We start from the raw sequence: 15,722 nt of genomic DNA on the forward strand, positions 1-15,722 counted from the left end.
TTGTTCTTAAAATTATGTGAATAGTTTTAGTATATTAGCTAATTATAAACACACTATTGATCAAAAATATCTATATGTATATATATATATATATATATATATATAATATATATATATGATTTTGGTCATAATCATACGGCCACAGTCAGGTGAATGAAAATATTTCAGCTACAAAAAAGAGGATCTTGACCTTAAGCAATCTGTCTGCAGTGTCTTGCAGTTGTTGCCACAACACAAGGCAACACAGATCATTTGTTTGACCGTTTAAATGGGCAGCATAAAGCGCTGAATGAGGACGAAGCCTGAGGCCTGTGCTGGGAAGCAGGATTTGAGGTTATTGTGGTAACTTCAGGTTTGACTCTGGGTTTTCAGGACTATGACAACGGATCACTTCTTGTCATGTACATCTCCATGGTATCCTATGCTGAACGCTTACGCTGATCCAGAGCAGGTTATATTCCAGATAGGAGAGCAGCATAAATACAAGCAGCTCCTCCTGACTAATCAGTTTTCTTAGAAAATATCATCAGCAGAACATCCCGCAGAGCTTGTTACACAGATAGTGAGACGGGGGGCGTCAGAAGTTTTCAAGCTGCAAGAGATTTCAGAGACATTTCATTGTTCTATCTGACTTATTCAGCTGATAACCATCAACCACAGTCATTAGGCTTAGTGAAGCAGAGAGACACCCTGGAACTTGCTTCGAAGCACAGGCCTCTGATCTGAATGTACTCCAAAACAGCAGACTGTCCGCCAACTGTTACGCCAACTACAGGTTCCACATGGTTTGTTTTTTCATTAAATTTTTCTGTTATATTTTCTTTGAAATGCATTCTCCCACAAAATCACACAAACTATCCTATAATGAGTAACTATTTCTAAATGGTTATTCAAGTAATCCGGTCGAAATTCCTTTATTTTTCATATTTAATTTATATTGCAGATTAGCAAAGTATTGCAGCACCAGTTTTTCCAACATTGAACCCAAAATTAAAGTAAAGAAGCCATTTACTGCAGCCTTATTAAATCCAGTGGTCCCAGAGATCTGCTAGATTTTAAAATGGTACTAATTATGTCTAAAGTCAAAAAATATCTGAAAGTATCCAACTGCTGTTTTAAGGAGCAGTTTAGTATCTTAGGTAAAAGCCTTTTCTAGCTGGCTTCCCCTTGGCTCCAGACTTTATTCTAAACTGAGCTCACCACGTCCTGATTCTAGCTTTAAACAGCACACAGGAGAAATGAGGTGATCTTCTTCGCCCATATATTTTTCTTCCAAAATGTGGCTTTCACGTTGGAGAAAGCTAATATGACTTAAGAATGTATGAAGAATTAGACTTATTGTGAAAAAGCTCGGTAATTCAGTTGAAGGCACAAACTGTTGGAACACTTGTAGTGTGGAGCTTAAATTATGGAGCACACTTTGGAAATTCAAATGTTTAAAAATACCTTCAACAAATAATTTTCTTAGAATTTTACTGCCAAGTAGATTATGATTTGTCAGTAGCATGGGTGTAGCAGGCTGTTGCTTATTGTGTTCTGTTTGGAGCAGGGAATGTAGTTATTTGTGGACCAAAAGATATTTTAGTTTCGTGTTGGTAAAAGCTGCACATGACTGTCTGATGGTTGATGATTATGTAGCATCCTGCATCGTGTTTTGCTTTGCCGTGGCATATGTTTAACCTTTTGGAACAGAGATTTTCAGACACTCCAGTAACACTCTGCTCCCTCCTGATTTGTTTTCTGAGCCAGGCTCATCTGCTCACAGGACTAAGACACCGTGTTCTACTAAAACCTGCATTTAAAAGACAGATGTGATCGAAGCCTTTGACATTCAACACAGACTACACGGATTGTTAATCTGCACAACATTTGCATCCTGAGCGCATGTAAAACAAAGCAGCCATGTGTCCAAATCATTTACTGTGCTTCACAGCTTATTCTGTGGTTTGATGGAAGAAATTCCTGTTTAGGAGTCACTCCTCCTCTGTTGGCAAAGGCTTTCAGGGACCAGATGGTGGTTCAGCTTTCTTTTGTCTTATCTCTACAGTTTGCTGTAATGATAGCAGCCTGCCGGCGTGCACATAGCATTAGGATACTGTCTCTGTCTATTATGTGTAATTCAGAGAGACAGAGCAGTGTCTTTTGTGCATTTATTGAAATGCTGATGTGTGCTGTGTCTCTGCAGGCCCCTACGTTAACCATGGAGGGTGGTAGGCTGAAGCGCTCCTTGCAGCTGGTGCCTGGTAGAGACTTTGAGACGGTGCCAGAGCCGGTGTGGCGGGCACTTTACCACTGGTACGGTGCCAACCTCAGCCTGCCACGGCCGGTGAGTGAATGGAACACATCCAGTCAAGGCTTGAGATGAAAACAAGTCGGGCTTGAAGGATAGTTGTGCTATATTACAGCTTGGGTCATATTTTTTTTAAAAAAAAGCTAACTGGCCAACAAAAACCTGCATTGAACCAATTTTCCTTTTACAGAAACGCGCCATTCGAGTCGTAAATGGAAGTGGGTACAGGGCTTATACAAATCCAATATTTATACAAGTAGAAACATTAAAATTTAATGAACTGGTAGAATATAACCTCCTCAAAACTATGTGTAAAGCTCACCAAAAAATATTACCAGACAGCTTCCTAAACAGATTCAAAAAGAGAGAAAGTAGATTAAGACAAATTAAGAGGAGTTTAGAACAAAACCAAAGGAAAGATGTATCTCAATTCAAGTAGTCTGTGGAACAATCTAGATGATAAAATTAAAACTTCCAAGTCAATTTTTATTTATAAGAAAAGTCTAAAAGCTTCATTACTAAAAAAAAAAAAATGACACTGCTGTGAAGCAGAAAACTTGCTTTATGTTTTGCTGAATCTCTTGAAAGATGGCTGTGTTCAACAGCACAACTTGACAATGATTTTATATTGATGGGGGGCAGAGTTTATAAGTTTTTTACTTCCTTCTGCCACCCTTTCGGTCAGATGTTTTTGTTGTATATGTATTTAAGTTGTGTTTGTTTTGGTGAATGAAATAAACAAACAAACACAAGCAGCAGGACAGGGTGAACACAATCCAGCAGTTCACCCAGTTTATCTAAACAAATGTATTGGGAGGCAAAACTGGTAGAGGCTCCCTGAGAACATGAAAATGAGCAGGTTTCCATCCAACTGTAGCACAAATATAACCAAATTCTGAGATCAGCACAAGAAAATGTCACTGTGGGATTTTATCCACAGCCGTACTGTAAATGTCTGGGGTTGGTTCATTGAGATAAATAACAGTCAGGTCAACATTAAACCAGATGAAGAAAGCACACTGAGCTTAACTTGACATTAAGCATGATGGAAACAAGACAGTTTTGTTCGTGGCAGTCACTCAGTTTTCATTTTTTGTCCGATACTGTTTTTCCTGTTTAAAGGGGAGCAGATGCTTCAGCAGATAGTAACGTAATTCGCTGTATTTACATAATCGTTTTTGCACCAAGTCTGTTCGTAACACTATGCTTTTTCACTGACTCAACTCAACCAAGCAGTGTTAATTCTGGTGCTGATTCAGTTTTAATTTAGTTTTAGAAAGCAGGTGGCTGGAAATGCACTTTGTAATAATTCAGAATTGTGCAGGAAAACGGTGATGAAAATTTGGAGAATGATTTTTACAGGTTTACAGTTCACCTTCATTTTCTCATCTGAATAAGTTTGACTGAACTGCAGTTATCATGTCAGTGATACCAACAAGAGTTGGTGTCTCACTATTAGCAGGGAATTATTAGAATCCTCTCCACACCTGCAGGTCATCCTGGAGAGTAAGACAGGCCAAGCAGAGCTGGAGCTCTTTCCCCGCTACCTCCTGTTCCTCCGCCAGCAGCCGGCCACACGCTCCCCCCAGTCCAACATCTGGGTCAATATGGGTATGACCAGCCTGCGAATGTTCCCACCGTATTTACCCCCACCAAGAGGTAATGTAAGCGTGCAGCAAGACCAGAGCAAGCCGTCGACCAATGCTTTATCGAGCAACCCCGCATCCCCCTTCTAATCTTTCTTGAGTGGACTGATCCAACCAGGTAGTGCTCTGGAGTGGGCAGAGGAATTGGCCCACGAAGGGGAAAGACTAATCACTCTAAAAGTGGAATAATTCAGAGATTTTTTCATCTTCACAGCTTGAAAGCACTTGTTCTTGTGTTCTACAATGAGAGCAGATTTTTAGTAGGTATACAGAATCGTAATGAGGTAAATAATATAAAAGATGAGCAATATGTACAACAGTCTGGGAGTAGGGATGTTAGCAGTGACTATAGTAATGAAACGTCATGTTGGTCTGTTTCTACTATTTTGGACCTATGTCCAAAATAACAACACACAAAACAAAAACAAATCCCCTTCATTTAGAAGAAATAACTGATAATTTAGTCTTAAGTTGTTTCTTCTGTTTAAAATCCATTATGACAGGTAGGACTGTGTTTGCTGCAAATAAAGCATTGTTAGTGTAGGCAGAAGCCACACAGGTGGAAATGTCAGAAACTGTCTCCATGAGCAGGAATGTCATCACAGCAGGAAGAAATGTCACATTCACTGTGGGTAGAAGCCATCAGCAGCAGGACCTCTTCACTTTACTGCCCCGCATGTGTGGACTTCCACTGCTGTAAAGTAGAATAAATGCAGCAGAACATTGAAGAAGACATCACTGCTCTCACTACAGAGAGACAAACAAAGAGTCTCCCTTACTAATATTCTGAAAGACTGGATATGCAGGGCATCTACAAAATGTATAACATATAGTCAGAAGTGTTATTTAACTAGTTTGTGTATTTACATAGCATGTGTCAGAGTTTTCAAAAACTGTATTGGAGTAGAACAGCTGGCTCTAATTTAAATACACATCTTTCTATTCTGTGTTGCACTTCTAAGGTCCTGCTTTATATGGCTTTTTAGAGTGTGTAATGTGCTGCTATGATTGCTGTTATTATATTATTGCTCTTTCTCTCTGCAGCTGCTGGTTAATTAATAGAGTGTCATGCTGCTGCCAGGGTTGGCAGTGAGATCTTTTCACCTCTCTGGATTTAGTTGAAACCTCTTAGTCGGTGTAGCCTTCCCCATGTGCCTCCCCCTGTGCCTCTGGTCATTAATTAGTCAGTCTGCTAAGTGATGTTGGAAAGTACAGTATGGGTCAATTGTTTTAAAATGTGATTGTTGATGGAAAGATCTGAGTTAATCCAAGCCCTGGCTGTACAGTGACATCAGCTGCTGCACCAGTAATCATGGCCAGTGGTTCAGCAAACATGAGCTGGTATAAATAGCCGGTGCAGACCCCCAGCATATTGAGTAGCAGGTCTAAATGAAGTCTCTGCTGTGGACGTTTTGTAGGTTGATGACTATAAGCTGTCCCCAATCAAGTCACTTCCACTTCAGTCAGTTCAGGTTCAGTTTGTTCAGAATAGAACCTCTGTCTATAGTCCCACTCACCCATGCAATAACTGCAACTGAATTCACCTCAGTGTTTTATTTTCCTGCTGCATTATGTCCAAATGGGTATCATCGACGACTATAGACAGAAAGATGCCCCACTGCAAAAAGAAACGAGATGACAAAGCATAAAGTGTCTCGTACAAAGCCACTCCAGCTGTAATGAGGTTGGGAATACTCAGTCCAACATCAGCACTCAGAGTGAGAGTGCTGGCCCAAATCAAGTCAACAGATCAGGTTTCTGGCCACAGCATAGACCTCAGTCCCCAGTGGAGATCTGTCTTCCGTTGTGACTCATACTGTCTGAGCAGCAGCTTGTCTTTATGCATATTAAGACCTTCTGTTATATATGAGTTCAAATATGTCATATAGATACACTACCGTTCAAAAGTTTGGGGTCACCAGGCAATTTAACGTTTTCCATGAAAACTCCCACTTTTATCCATGTGCTAACATAACTGCACAAGGGTTTTCTAATCATTAATGAGCCTTTCAACACCATTAGCTAACACAATGTAGCATTAGAACACAGGAGTGATGGTTGCTGGGAATGTTCCTCTGTACCCCTATGGAGAAATTCCATTAAAAATCAGCTGTTTCCAGCTAGAATAGTCATTTACCACATTAACAATGTCTACACAACGTCTTTTCGATGGAAAGGACAACATCTTCCGCATTGCTAAGCAAATGAGGCATCAAAACCAAGATGGAATCGTGGACAAGTGTGTGAGGATGACTGCGGTGAAATGGCTCTAGACGATGAAGCCAAGAAAGTAGCATGGCAAGAACATTACCAGAGATTGTTGAAAGTAGAGTTCCCCTGGGACTCAGAGCAGTTGTCGGTGGCTGACCCTGTCGCCGGACCTGCAATACAGATCACCGAGAAGATGGTTAAGGATACTGTGAAGAGTTCAAAGAGTGGTAAAGCAGCTGGACCATCGGGCATCACAGCCGAGATGCTGAAGGCCTCAGGTGACAACTGCATCTCCTACCTCACCAAGCTACTCAACAGTGTCATCAGTGAAGGTTGCATACCAACGGACTGGGACACGAGCTATGTGGTGAACTGCTACAAAGGCAAAGGTGACGCACTTGAGAGGGGCAGCTACCGGGGTTTGAAGTTGCTGGACCAAGTCATGAAGATTCTGGAGAGAGTCTTAGAGAAGCTGATTAGAGGGATTGTCAACATCAGTGAAATGCAGTTTGGGTTCATGCCAGGCAGAGGAACAACTGATGCAATATTCATCCTCCACCAACTGCAAGAGAGGTACATGGAGAAGAACAAGGCTCTCTACTTCTGCTTCATTGACCTGGAAAAAGCATTTGACTGTGTCCCTAGAGAGGTCCTGTGGTGGGCAATGAGGAAAGTTGGTGTTGAGGAGTGGTTGCTCAAGGGAGTTCAGGCTATGTACAGACATGCCAAGAGCAAGGTCAGAGTGGGTGACACTTACAGTGAGGCGTTTGACATCAGGGTTGGAGTGCACCAAGGATCCGTTCTCAGCCCCCTCCTGTTTATCATTGTGCTTGAGGCCATCTCCAGAGAGTTCTGTATTGGTCTTCCATGGGAGATGCTGTATGCCGATGACTTGGTTATCGTCGCAGACACCATGGAGGAATTAACCAACAGATTATAGCAGTGGAAAACAAACCTTGAGTGCAAAGGACTGAGAATGAATATGGGCAAGACCAAGGTTTTGTGCAGCGGCAAAGACATGAATGTCCTGGTAGACACAGGTAAATGGCCTTGTGGGGTGTACAGGAAAGGCGTTGGGAGAAGCGCCATCCACTGCCAGGGATGCACGCACTGGATCCACAAATCCTGCAGTGGCATCAGAGGAAGGCTTCAGGATGATCCAACTTATAGATGCCCTCGCTGCCTTAGAATAGCTAGTCCTATAGATGGACGACCTCTTCAACATGTGTCTGTGGATGACCAACAGCTTGACACGGTAGGCAGCTTCTGCTACTTAGGAGACACAGTTTGTGCCGCTGGAGGATGCGCAACCAGCATCACCTCCAGATGCAGAAGTGCATGGGGTAAGTTTAGAGAATTCCTCCCCATCCTCACCAACAGAACTGTCTCACTACAGACAGGAGGGAGTATCTATTCTGCCTGCGTAAGAAGTGTACTACTGTACTCAAGCGAATGCTGGCCATCAAGAAAAGAGGACAGTGCATGGCTGGACTGCAATGACAGAACAATGGTGAGGTGGATTTGCGGAGTGAAAGTGGAAGATCAGATTAGCATGGACACATTGTATGAAAGGCTTGGCATCCCACGCATTGACTTTGTTATGCATCAAAACCGTCTGCGCAGGGCAGGGCATGTTCATAGAAGTACATCCTGGATAAATAAATGTCAGCTGCTTCAAGTAGAGGGGAGCAAACCTAGAGGAAGGCCTAGGAAGTCATGAAAAGGGACCATCAAGGAGGACCTGCGTGCCTGGAATCTCTCTATGGACATGGCAGATAACAGGGATGTTTGGAGAAAGAGACTGCGAGATGCCAGAAGACCATCCAACACCCTGGAAGGGGTCCAACGGACGTAAAATGCACGATGATGATGATGATGATGATGACACTGGATTTATCATTCATTTAATGTCATCTTCATTGAAAAACTGCTTGTCTTTCAAAAATAAGGACATTTCTAAGTGACCCCAGACTTTTGAACAGTAGTGTATGTTTATGCTTTGTATTTATGAAAATGTGGTCCTGGCAGGTGAGCCAGTAGTAAAGCATTCAAACAAGTGCTTAGGACACTTTTTTGTGGTGTGATTTAAAAGCAAAGCTGTGAAATGAAAAAAAAATATCTAAATCAATCACTCTGAAATCAATATCAAATATAAATGAATAACAGGACTAATACTGGTTAGTTTGTATTTGATTTTGAGTCTTCTAAATCCACTAAGTTGATTGACAAATTAAGTGTGCGCTGATTAAACAAAAAAGCCCTTTTCTTGCTGCTTTCTTACAACTAATCCTCAGTTAGCAGAATGCTGTTGTTATCAATCATTTGTTTGCATCTGTGAGCTTGTGCATAAAATGAGCGGTGTGGTTACCATGACAACAAATCAAAGCCTAATCCGACATAATATGTAAAGATAGCAGTTCAGTTTAAAAGTGTACAAAGACCTAATTAAATTCCTTCTAGCTAGATACTTTTAAAAAAATGTGGACTGAAGCATGTGCAGATTGTGTGTTGGGGTCAGAATGTTATTGTCTCTGTCCATTAGCAGGTAATGTGCCATCCCCCAACGCCCCTCTGAAGAGAATGCTGGCTTACACCGGCTGCTTCAGCCGCATGGGCACCATCAAAGACATCCACCTCTACCTGTCACAGAGACTCCGCATTAAGGAGGAGGACATGAGGCTCTGGCTCTACAACAGTGAGGTGAGCTGTCACAACAGTCCCCATTACTTTTACACTGGTCTTTGACACACAGGCCTTCAGTGCCATATGTTCCCACAACTTCAATAATGACACGTCAAGTATTTGTCAGCCAGTTTTTGATGTAGTATTTCACAAGGATGACAAGTACTACATCAAAGTGCTACATTTCGAGGTAGAATTGTTGCACACAAAAGTGACCCAATAAGTCATTTGTGCAAGCAGCTTATTATGACCCACAGTTAGATGATACTGTGACAGCGTCCTCTAGTGGTCATAGTAATTATGGTTTGTACAAAGGAGGAAATGAGATGATGTACAGGCAAGTGACACATTAAAGGAAATACTTTGGTAACTCAGTGGAAAACCAACAATTGTGAAATCCTCCACACAGGTGTACAGCAAGGTACAATTAAGCAGTTAACATCCAGTGATACTGTGGTATCTTTAAAAATGCTGAACAGGCCCGGCTAATGCTGATCGAGCATCAATATGGAAAGGAACAAATCTTAGTGATGTTAAATGAGGTTTCATTGCACAGGATGGCAGTCAGAGAGAAAGACTGCAGTAATGTTGCGGTGGATAAACCCTCGTTTCAAAGATAAATGCACATATGACAGCTCAGTGGTGCAGAATCATAGATGCTACTCTACAGAGATGTGAAAAGGCACGAAGGTCATATGAGTCAGCCGTCACTGTTTTCTTAGCAGTTGGCTGAGTACATGTGTGATGTACAACAAGAGAACAGTACAGACCTGAACCCTCAGCCCTTACGGTGAGGAAAGCTAGTGGCTCTGTTAAACTGTTGGAGCATGCTTTGAGTTAATTTGTCTCCTTGGAGTAAACCGTCACCAGAGAACAAAGCAAAGTGAAGTTAGCTGAGTGAGCACCTCTATCCTGTCATAAAACACTTCTATCCTAATGGGAGGGGCATCTTCCTGGATATGATACCCCATCTATAGCACACAAGAGGTCACCGACGGGTTCAATGAGTGCGTAAATGAAGACGTATTCTATGGCCTTCACAGTAACCGCATCTCCTAACAAGACAACCGGATGAGGGAATACCTTTTGGAAGAATAGTTTTCAATCCTTTAAGCAGAGTTCAGGGATTTCAGAGGCTAGGGACAAACAACCTATTTGTGCATATGTTCAGTGGTTTTAAGCCCAACAACTTCATTTTGCCGTGGTGTCTACTAGCATGTTAACACACTCATTTCTACTGCTACTTAGAAAAACTGTTAATCAACATAGTTATCATTCCATATTCTATTAAAATCAAAAGTTATTTTAATATTAAAGATGGACTACTTCCTGTTTGAGCCATGCTTTGTCCACTCTCTGTGCTTCAGAACTACCTCACCCTCTTGGACGATGAAGATCACACCCTGGAAAGTCTGAAGATCCAGGACGAGCAGCAGCTTGTTATTGAGGGTATGAAAGGCCTCATTCTGTTCCACTTGTGTCCACATTTAACCAACCTCTCTTCAGACTCATGATCGTCCTGTAGCTAACAACAGATAATTTCACTGATGACGGGTAATTTTGAATAATGGTACATAAAAGCGAGAGCAAAATGGTTTAACCACCAAAATGTGTTTCTCCTCCTCCACAGTCAGGAACAAAGACATGAGCTGGCCTGAGGAAATGTCTTTCATTGCCAACAGCAGTAAGATGGACAGGCACAAAGGTGAGCTGGGTGAGAACGTTGGATTGGACACAGTTGGCATGTTTGGATGAGTGGATATTAACTTTACAGACACATACAACATTTGAAGGGGAGTCTTTGAATCATCCTACTTTTACTCATTGTTGAATGTTGTGGGAGGCAATGACTGTCAAAGAATCTCCAACAAAATATAGTGATCTAAATGTACTCAGTGGGTGGCTAAATGCAGTATTATTTGTCTTTATTCGGGGCTTGAGTGTTGTTACGAGGCATACAGAACTACTTCATAAAAAATCCAACCTATGCACCTTTTCAACTTCCCGTTAAGAAACATGGGTTTACATACAGAAAACTCAACAACATCTTTAAATACTCTAAAAAAGTTTTAGGATTTACACTATATTTTACAATACATTCAATGGAAGCATAGTTATTGTCCACTGAAAGTTGGTGTTGAAAACAAATTCAGGAATTTCTCAGCTGTTTTTTGGTGAAATAAAATAAAATGCAGGCCTAAATATAAATGTATAAATATATGAAGTCACATAGCGATGCATATGTTTTACTGAAAAACAAGTGTATGGTCATTTTTGAAAACTTTAAATTTGTGTGATAAACAAGACCATCAATCCGTTCCTATAACTCAAATGCACTTTGTGGCTGCTCAGAATACAATGTACAATAATGTGATAATTAAGAATAACTAAAATACTTATTCTGACTTTATGATTTTATTGTCTGCCACTGTTGGTTTATATTTTCATACATAATAATGTTTTAATATCCTTCAGTGCTTCTGAGGAAGCAATGTACAAATTAGGAAAATGTGTTTTTTACAGATGGAATATTTTTTGTATCCAAATTTGTGACTTAAAGGATTCTGAAAATACTTTCCTCACAATGGCATGTTATTAAACACCTTCAGAGATACCCAGGGATTGATCTTTAGGAAGAAAGACGTGTTTATTTAACTGTGTGACTCAAACACACAAATGTGTTTTATGAGAATCTTAGTACTCAAGTTAGATGTTATCTCCATCCCTCACATGCCTTATGTATGTAAATAGTAAAAGACATTAAGGTTGTCTAAGGTCAATGTTTATTACGCATATTTCAAGTTTATCCTTTAGTTAAGTGTTTTGAATCTGACCAGTACTTCCTTGTTTTCTAACTCAGTTCCTACAGAGAAAGGAGCCACAGGCCTCAGTAACCTTGGCAACACCTGCTTCATGAACTCCAGCATCCAGTGTGTGAGCAACACCAAGCCTCTGACAGACTACTTCATCTCAGGGAAACACCTCTATGAGCTCAACCGGTACTGTAGAAGCGTATTAGATCTAAATCTTACCCCCTTCAGTTTGAACCTGCTCATTTTAACCGATCTGTACTGATGCATTGACAGAACCAACCCCATTGGGATGCGAGGTCACATGGCCAAGTGTTATGGTGACCTAGTGATGGAGCTGTGGAGTGGGACACAGAAGAACCTGGCTCCACTCAAACTCAGGGTGAGCAGCCTTCCTTGAACAGTCTGTCATCAAACAGAGAAGTTGGTTCTCAGTTTCTGATTTAAACAGTCGATGAGTGCTGTTGCTTTACTTTATGCTTTGGTCAGTTTTGATCCATAACTCTTCACCTTTCTGCATCTGCAAGCGGAGTATTGTTGGGTTTATGTTCTGTATCTACACTTGTTAATGTGCTACAGGAGCACTTTTACAAAGCATCTGTGAAATGCTTTTAAAAGTTATGTAGAACTAAAGTTCATGATGTCATTGCTTCCTCTCCAGTGGACGATAGCAAAGTATGCTCCACGCTTCAATGGCTTTCAGCAGCAGGATTCCCAGGAGCTGCTGGCCTTCCTGCTGGACGGGCTCCACGAAGACCTGAACCGAGTCCACGAGAAGCCCTATGTGGAGCTGAAGGACAGTGATGGCCGGCCCGACTGGGAGGTGGCCTCTGAGGTCAGCGTTCACTCTCCTGATAAAATGCACTGAAACTAAATAAACACTTTATTTGTTTTTCTGGTATAAGGTTCTGGTACATAGTCTTTCAAAATGTGAGCCTCGGTGGCTCTCAGTAGATCATTCTGGCTGAGATTTGACAGCATCAAACCATAACTCACATCTGAAGACACAAATGACCCAGATTTTTATGTAGACTTCCTGAAGATAAAATTATCATTGATGTCCATCATAAATACATCCATGAATCTACATTTGACATAACAGAAATAACATGCTTGTTTTAACTTCAGAGCTTGTTTGCTGTCTTGTAGTAAGTGTATTAAGGAGGACCACAGCACTTTGAGAAAATGGCGAAGAACGGCGGCAGAATGCCACAAGCTGGGTTCGAACTCACAACCACCGCACCTAAGGCGGAGGCTCATCCTATTGCGCCATCGATACATGCGGGTTGAAGAGTCTGTGGGCCGCTATAGTACTAATTCTCCCGGGCCGAAATTTTGCCCCTGCACACCTCCTGTCGGAGCTTCCACTTGGCACGGGCGCAAATTTTGCATCTGCACGGTTTTTTTAACCTCACGAAGGTGTGCTGCATGTCTGTGCAACTCTGGGCCGAGTGCGGATGGTGCGTTCAGGAGCGTCGGAATTTTCTATACTGCTGAAAATAACTGGGTTTACAACGGCTTACATGTGAAGAATTTGAATGTGTTGGAGACAAAATGACCCCTGACAAAAAGTGGGGGGGACAAAATCAGCAAACATTAAAACAGAAGAACATCATGAAACAAGTCATAAAGCACATCATAAAATAAATTAGTATTGTGTATTAAAAGCAGTTCTGAGCAGGTCGGTCTTGAGTCATTTGAAGGCAGTCAGGTCGGTCATGATATTTGATGTTACCAAAATGGCGTTCAGCAGCTTTATACCCCTCCTGTTTCTAAACCAAAAATATCACCCAGATCAAAGGTTTCTAAAAAGTTCTGGGTGTTTGAATCTTCACTACCATGCACCAATGCTCTGTGAATGTCATTCTGACATGGACTCAATTTAAGGCACTCCCAGATAATGTTGAAATGATTTGCATCCTTAAAGCTGCACTGTGCCCAGCATGCCTGCCTTGTATTCTTGTACTTTTCCAGAGAGCTGCTTTCCTGGAGGGCAGTTTCAGAGTCATTTTGTCTGACTTTGAAAAGTCCTGTCTAGGGTAAAGCTATAGAGGAGCTGATTGTGGCTGGATAGCTTTTTCTGCTTGCATTAGAAGGACATTAAGCTAATAATGGCTTTCATCAGCTTTTATTCTCATCCAAGTCATTGTAACTACGGAGACTAGTGCAGTCACTTTCATTGTTTAGATGCCTTTTAAACAGTGAAAGTTTTGTGGTCTGCTCTGTCACTGCAGTTCAAACAGCATTACCTGGAAATGAAAACTTTCCAATTAGGAAGAAAATATAAATGCATAAACCAGCTTAGTTAGAAAATAGTTTAGGTATATTTGCCTGAAATGGTCACTACACATTATATAACTGCCAAGATTCGACTTTAGTGTCAGCTGATTAGACCAGCATTTTGTCTCCTGCTCTCTGCTATCACAGCCCACATTACAGTGTAGTTTTTCACGGGTCATAAAGTCTCCCTGTTCAGCAGACAAACAACGAGTCCTTTCCTGCTGTGCTGAGATGTCTGCTAAATGACTGTTTCATGATTGCAGTGTCATCAGTCAGCTCCTTATCGTGGCTCAGCAGGTGTACATCATCAGTATTTTCTAAAAGCATTGTTTCTGATGTCCACAATGAGCCACATTTGTCCACACTCTATTCAATATGCTGAATAAGTCTGTCTCTACACAGCCAGGCCTCACATCCATCAGTGGACCATAACTGCCATAAATACATTCACGTTTCACAGTTTGTCTCACAAGTCTGACTAAGAGTCTGTTCAAGCTCCGGAAAACTTGTTTTCCACATTTCTCTGTGACATTAAAGTGGCTCCTTCAGTGTTGTTCTAATAGTATTGTGAAATGAGAGCAGGATAGAGTGGGAATAGGGCAGCTGTGACTTTTATCTTCAGGCTTTATGGTATCAAATGAACCGCTAGCCTCCCCTCCTTAGAGGGATGTTGATGTAACAGACTGTCACATCCTCTGGAGTCTGTTCTGAGAGTTAGAGGATGAGGAGCTGTATTGATGATGTGCGTTGTTTTCTGTTTGCCCTGAAGGGAGGGATTGGCAGGATTACAGGTGTGTGATCTCACTGTTGCGTGTGTGTATCCATGGTTCTCTCTGCAGGCGTGGGAGAACCACCTGCGTAGAAACCGTTCCATCGTGGTTGATCTGTTCCACGGTCAGCTCAAGTCCCAGGTGAAGTGTAAGACGTGCGGCCACATCAGTGCTCGCTTCGACCCCTTCAACTTTCTGTCTCTGCCCCTGCCCATGGACAGCTCCATGCATCTGGAGATCACCGGTGAGCCACCCGGCAGAAAGATGTTTAACTACGTTCCTTTTTTACCAGCTGGATAACTTGTTTTGTTGTGATGTGCATGTAGTCATCAAACTGGACGGCTCCACGCCTGTGCGCTATGGCCTGAGGTTGAACATGGATGAGAAGTACACTGGGCTGAAGAAACAGCTGAGTGAACTGTGCAGCTTGAAGCCTGAGCAGATCCTCCTTGCTGAAGTCCATACTTCTAACATAAAGGTACTGACACTGCTGCACTGGTGACACATTTCATCGACTCGTACAAAATTTAGCCGCTAACATAGAGGGTGAACATCACAGTTGGTGCGTTACAACACAGTTAGATGCCAAATTAAAGGCTCAGTTTACTCAAATATGAAAACACAGCTACCTTCATCAAATAGCATGTTATAGTGGTCCCTCGCCATATTGCAGTTCACTTTTCGTAATGTCATTGTCTCGCAGATTTTTCACAATTTTGTGGAATTTTGCAGTATGTAGGTTTTTTCCATGTTTATTATTTTGGCGGGCTGCATTGAAGAATGTAGAAGAAGACAGAGACCAGATATCTGCCGTTTATGCACTCTGCAACTGGAAGATGGTTTTATTTTGGCACAGAGTGCGACCCTGTATAAAATGTGTCAAGAAGTCATCAAACACAGCACTTCACACTCACAGTCCTGACAACAGAGCACTTAACCAAACTAGCTAGGCTGACTAAACCACAAAAACACATAATAGCACTGATAACACTGTAGTACTAACATAAACCACAATAATGACATCTAATGGAAT

At 41.7% G+C, this 15,722-nt stretch overlaps 1 protein-coding gene and 1 long non-coding RNA gene across 8 annotated transcripts in view; one reads left to right on the forward strand and one right to left on the reverse strand.

Moving 5' to 3' along the window:
- The window catches only part of LOC127536822 (uncharacterized), a 123,987-nt gene that overhangs the window by 71,166 nt on the left and 37,099 nt on the right, over positions 1-15,722 (reverse strand). The gene's annotated exons all lie outside the window — the stretch shown is intronic.
- usp32 (ubiquitin specific peptidase 32) overlaps positions 1-15,722 on the forward strand; it is a 92,655-nt gene that overhangs the window by 63,874 nt on the left and 13,059 nt on the right. For 2 of the 7 annotated variants that reach the window (XM_022201031.2, XM_022201032.2), the window contains exons 15-24: positions 2,186-2,326; positions 3,784-3,949; positions 8,690-8,847; positions 10,197-10,278; positions 10,460-10,534; positions 11,690-11,828; positions 11,916-12,021; positions 12,301-12,474; positions 14,759-14,933; positions 15,016-15,167. In XM_022201031.2, coding sequence (XP_022056723.1) covers positions 2,186-2,326; positions 3,784-3,949; positions 8,690-8,847; positions 10,197-10,278; positions 10,460-10,534; positions 11,690-11,828; positions 11,916-12,021; positions 12,301-12,474; positions 14,759-14,933; positions 15,016-15,167 — 1,368 coding nt within the window. The remainder of the gene's footprint in view (positions 1-2,185; positions 2,327-3,783; positions 3,950-8,689; positions 8,848-10,196; positions 10,279-10,459; positions 10,535-11,689; positions 11,829-11,915; positions 12,022-12,300; positions 12,475-14,758; positions 14,934-15,015; positions 15,168-15,722) is intronic. The other 5 variants (XM_051958145.1, XM_022201033.2, XM_051958146.1 and 2 more) reach the window with 3 other exon arrangements.

Source organism: Acanthochromis polyacanthus, chromosome 13 (assembly GCF_021347895.1).
Source record: "Acanthochromis polyacanthus isolate Apoly-LR-REF ecotype Palm Island chromosome 13, KAUST_Apoly_ChrSc, whole genome shotgun sequence".
In the NCBI taxonomy this organism is placed as follows: Eukaryota; Metazoa; Chordata; class Actinopteri; family Pomacentridae; genus Acanthochromis; species Acanthochromis polyacanthus.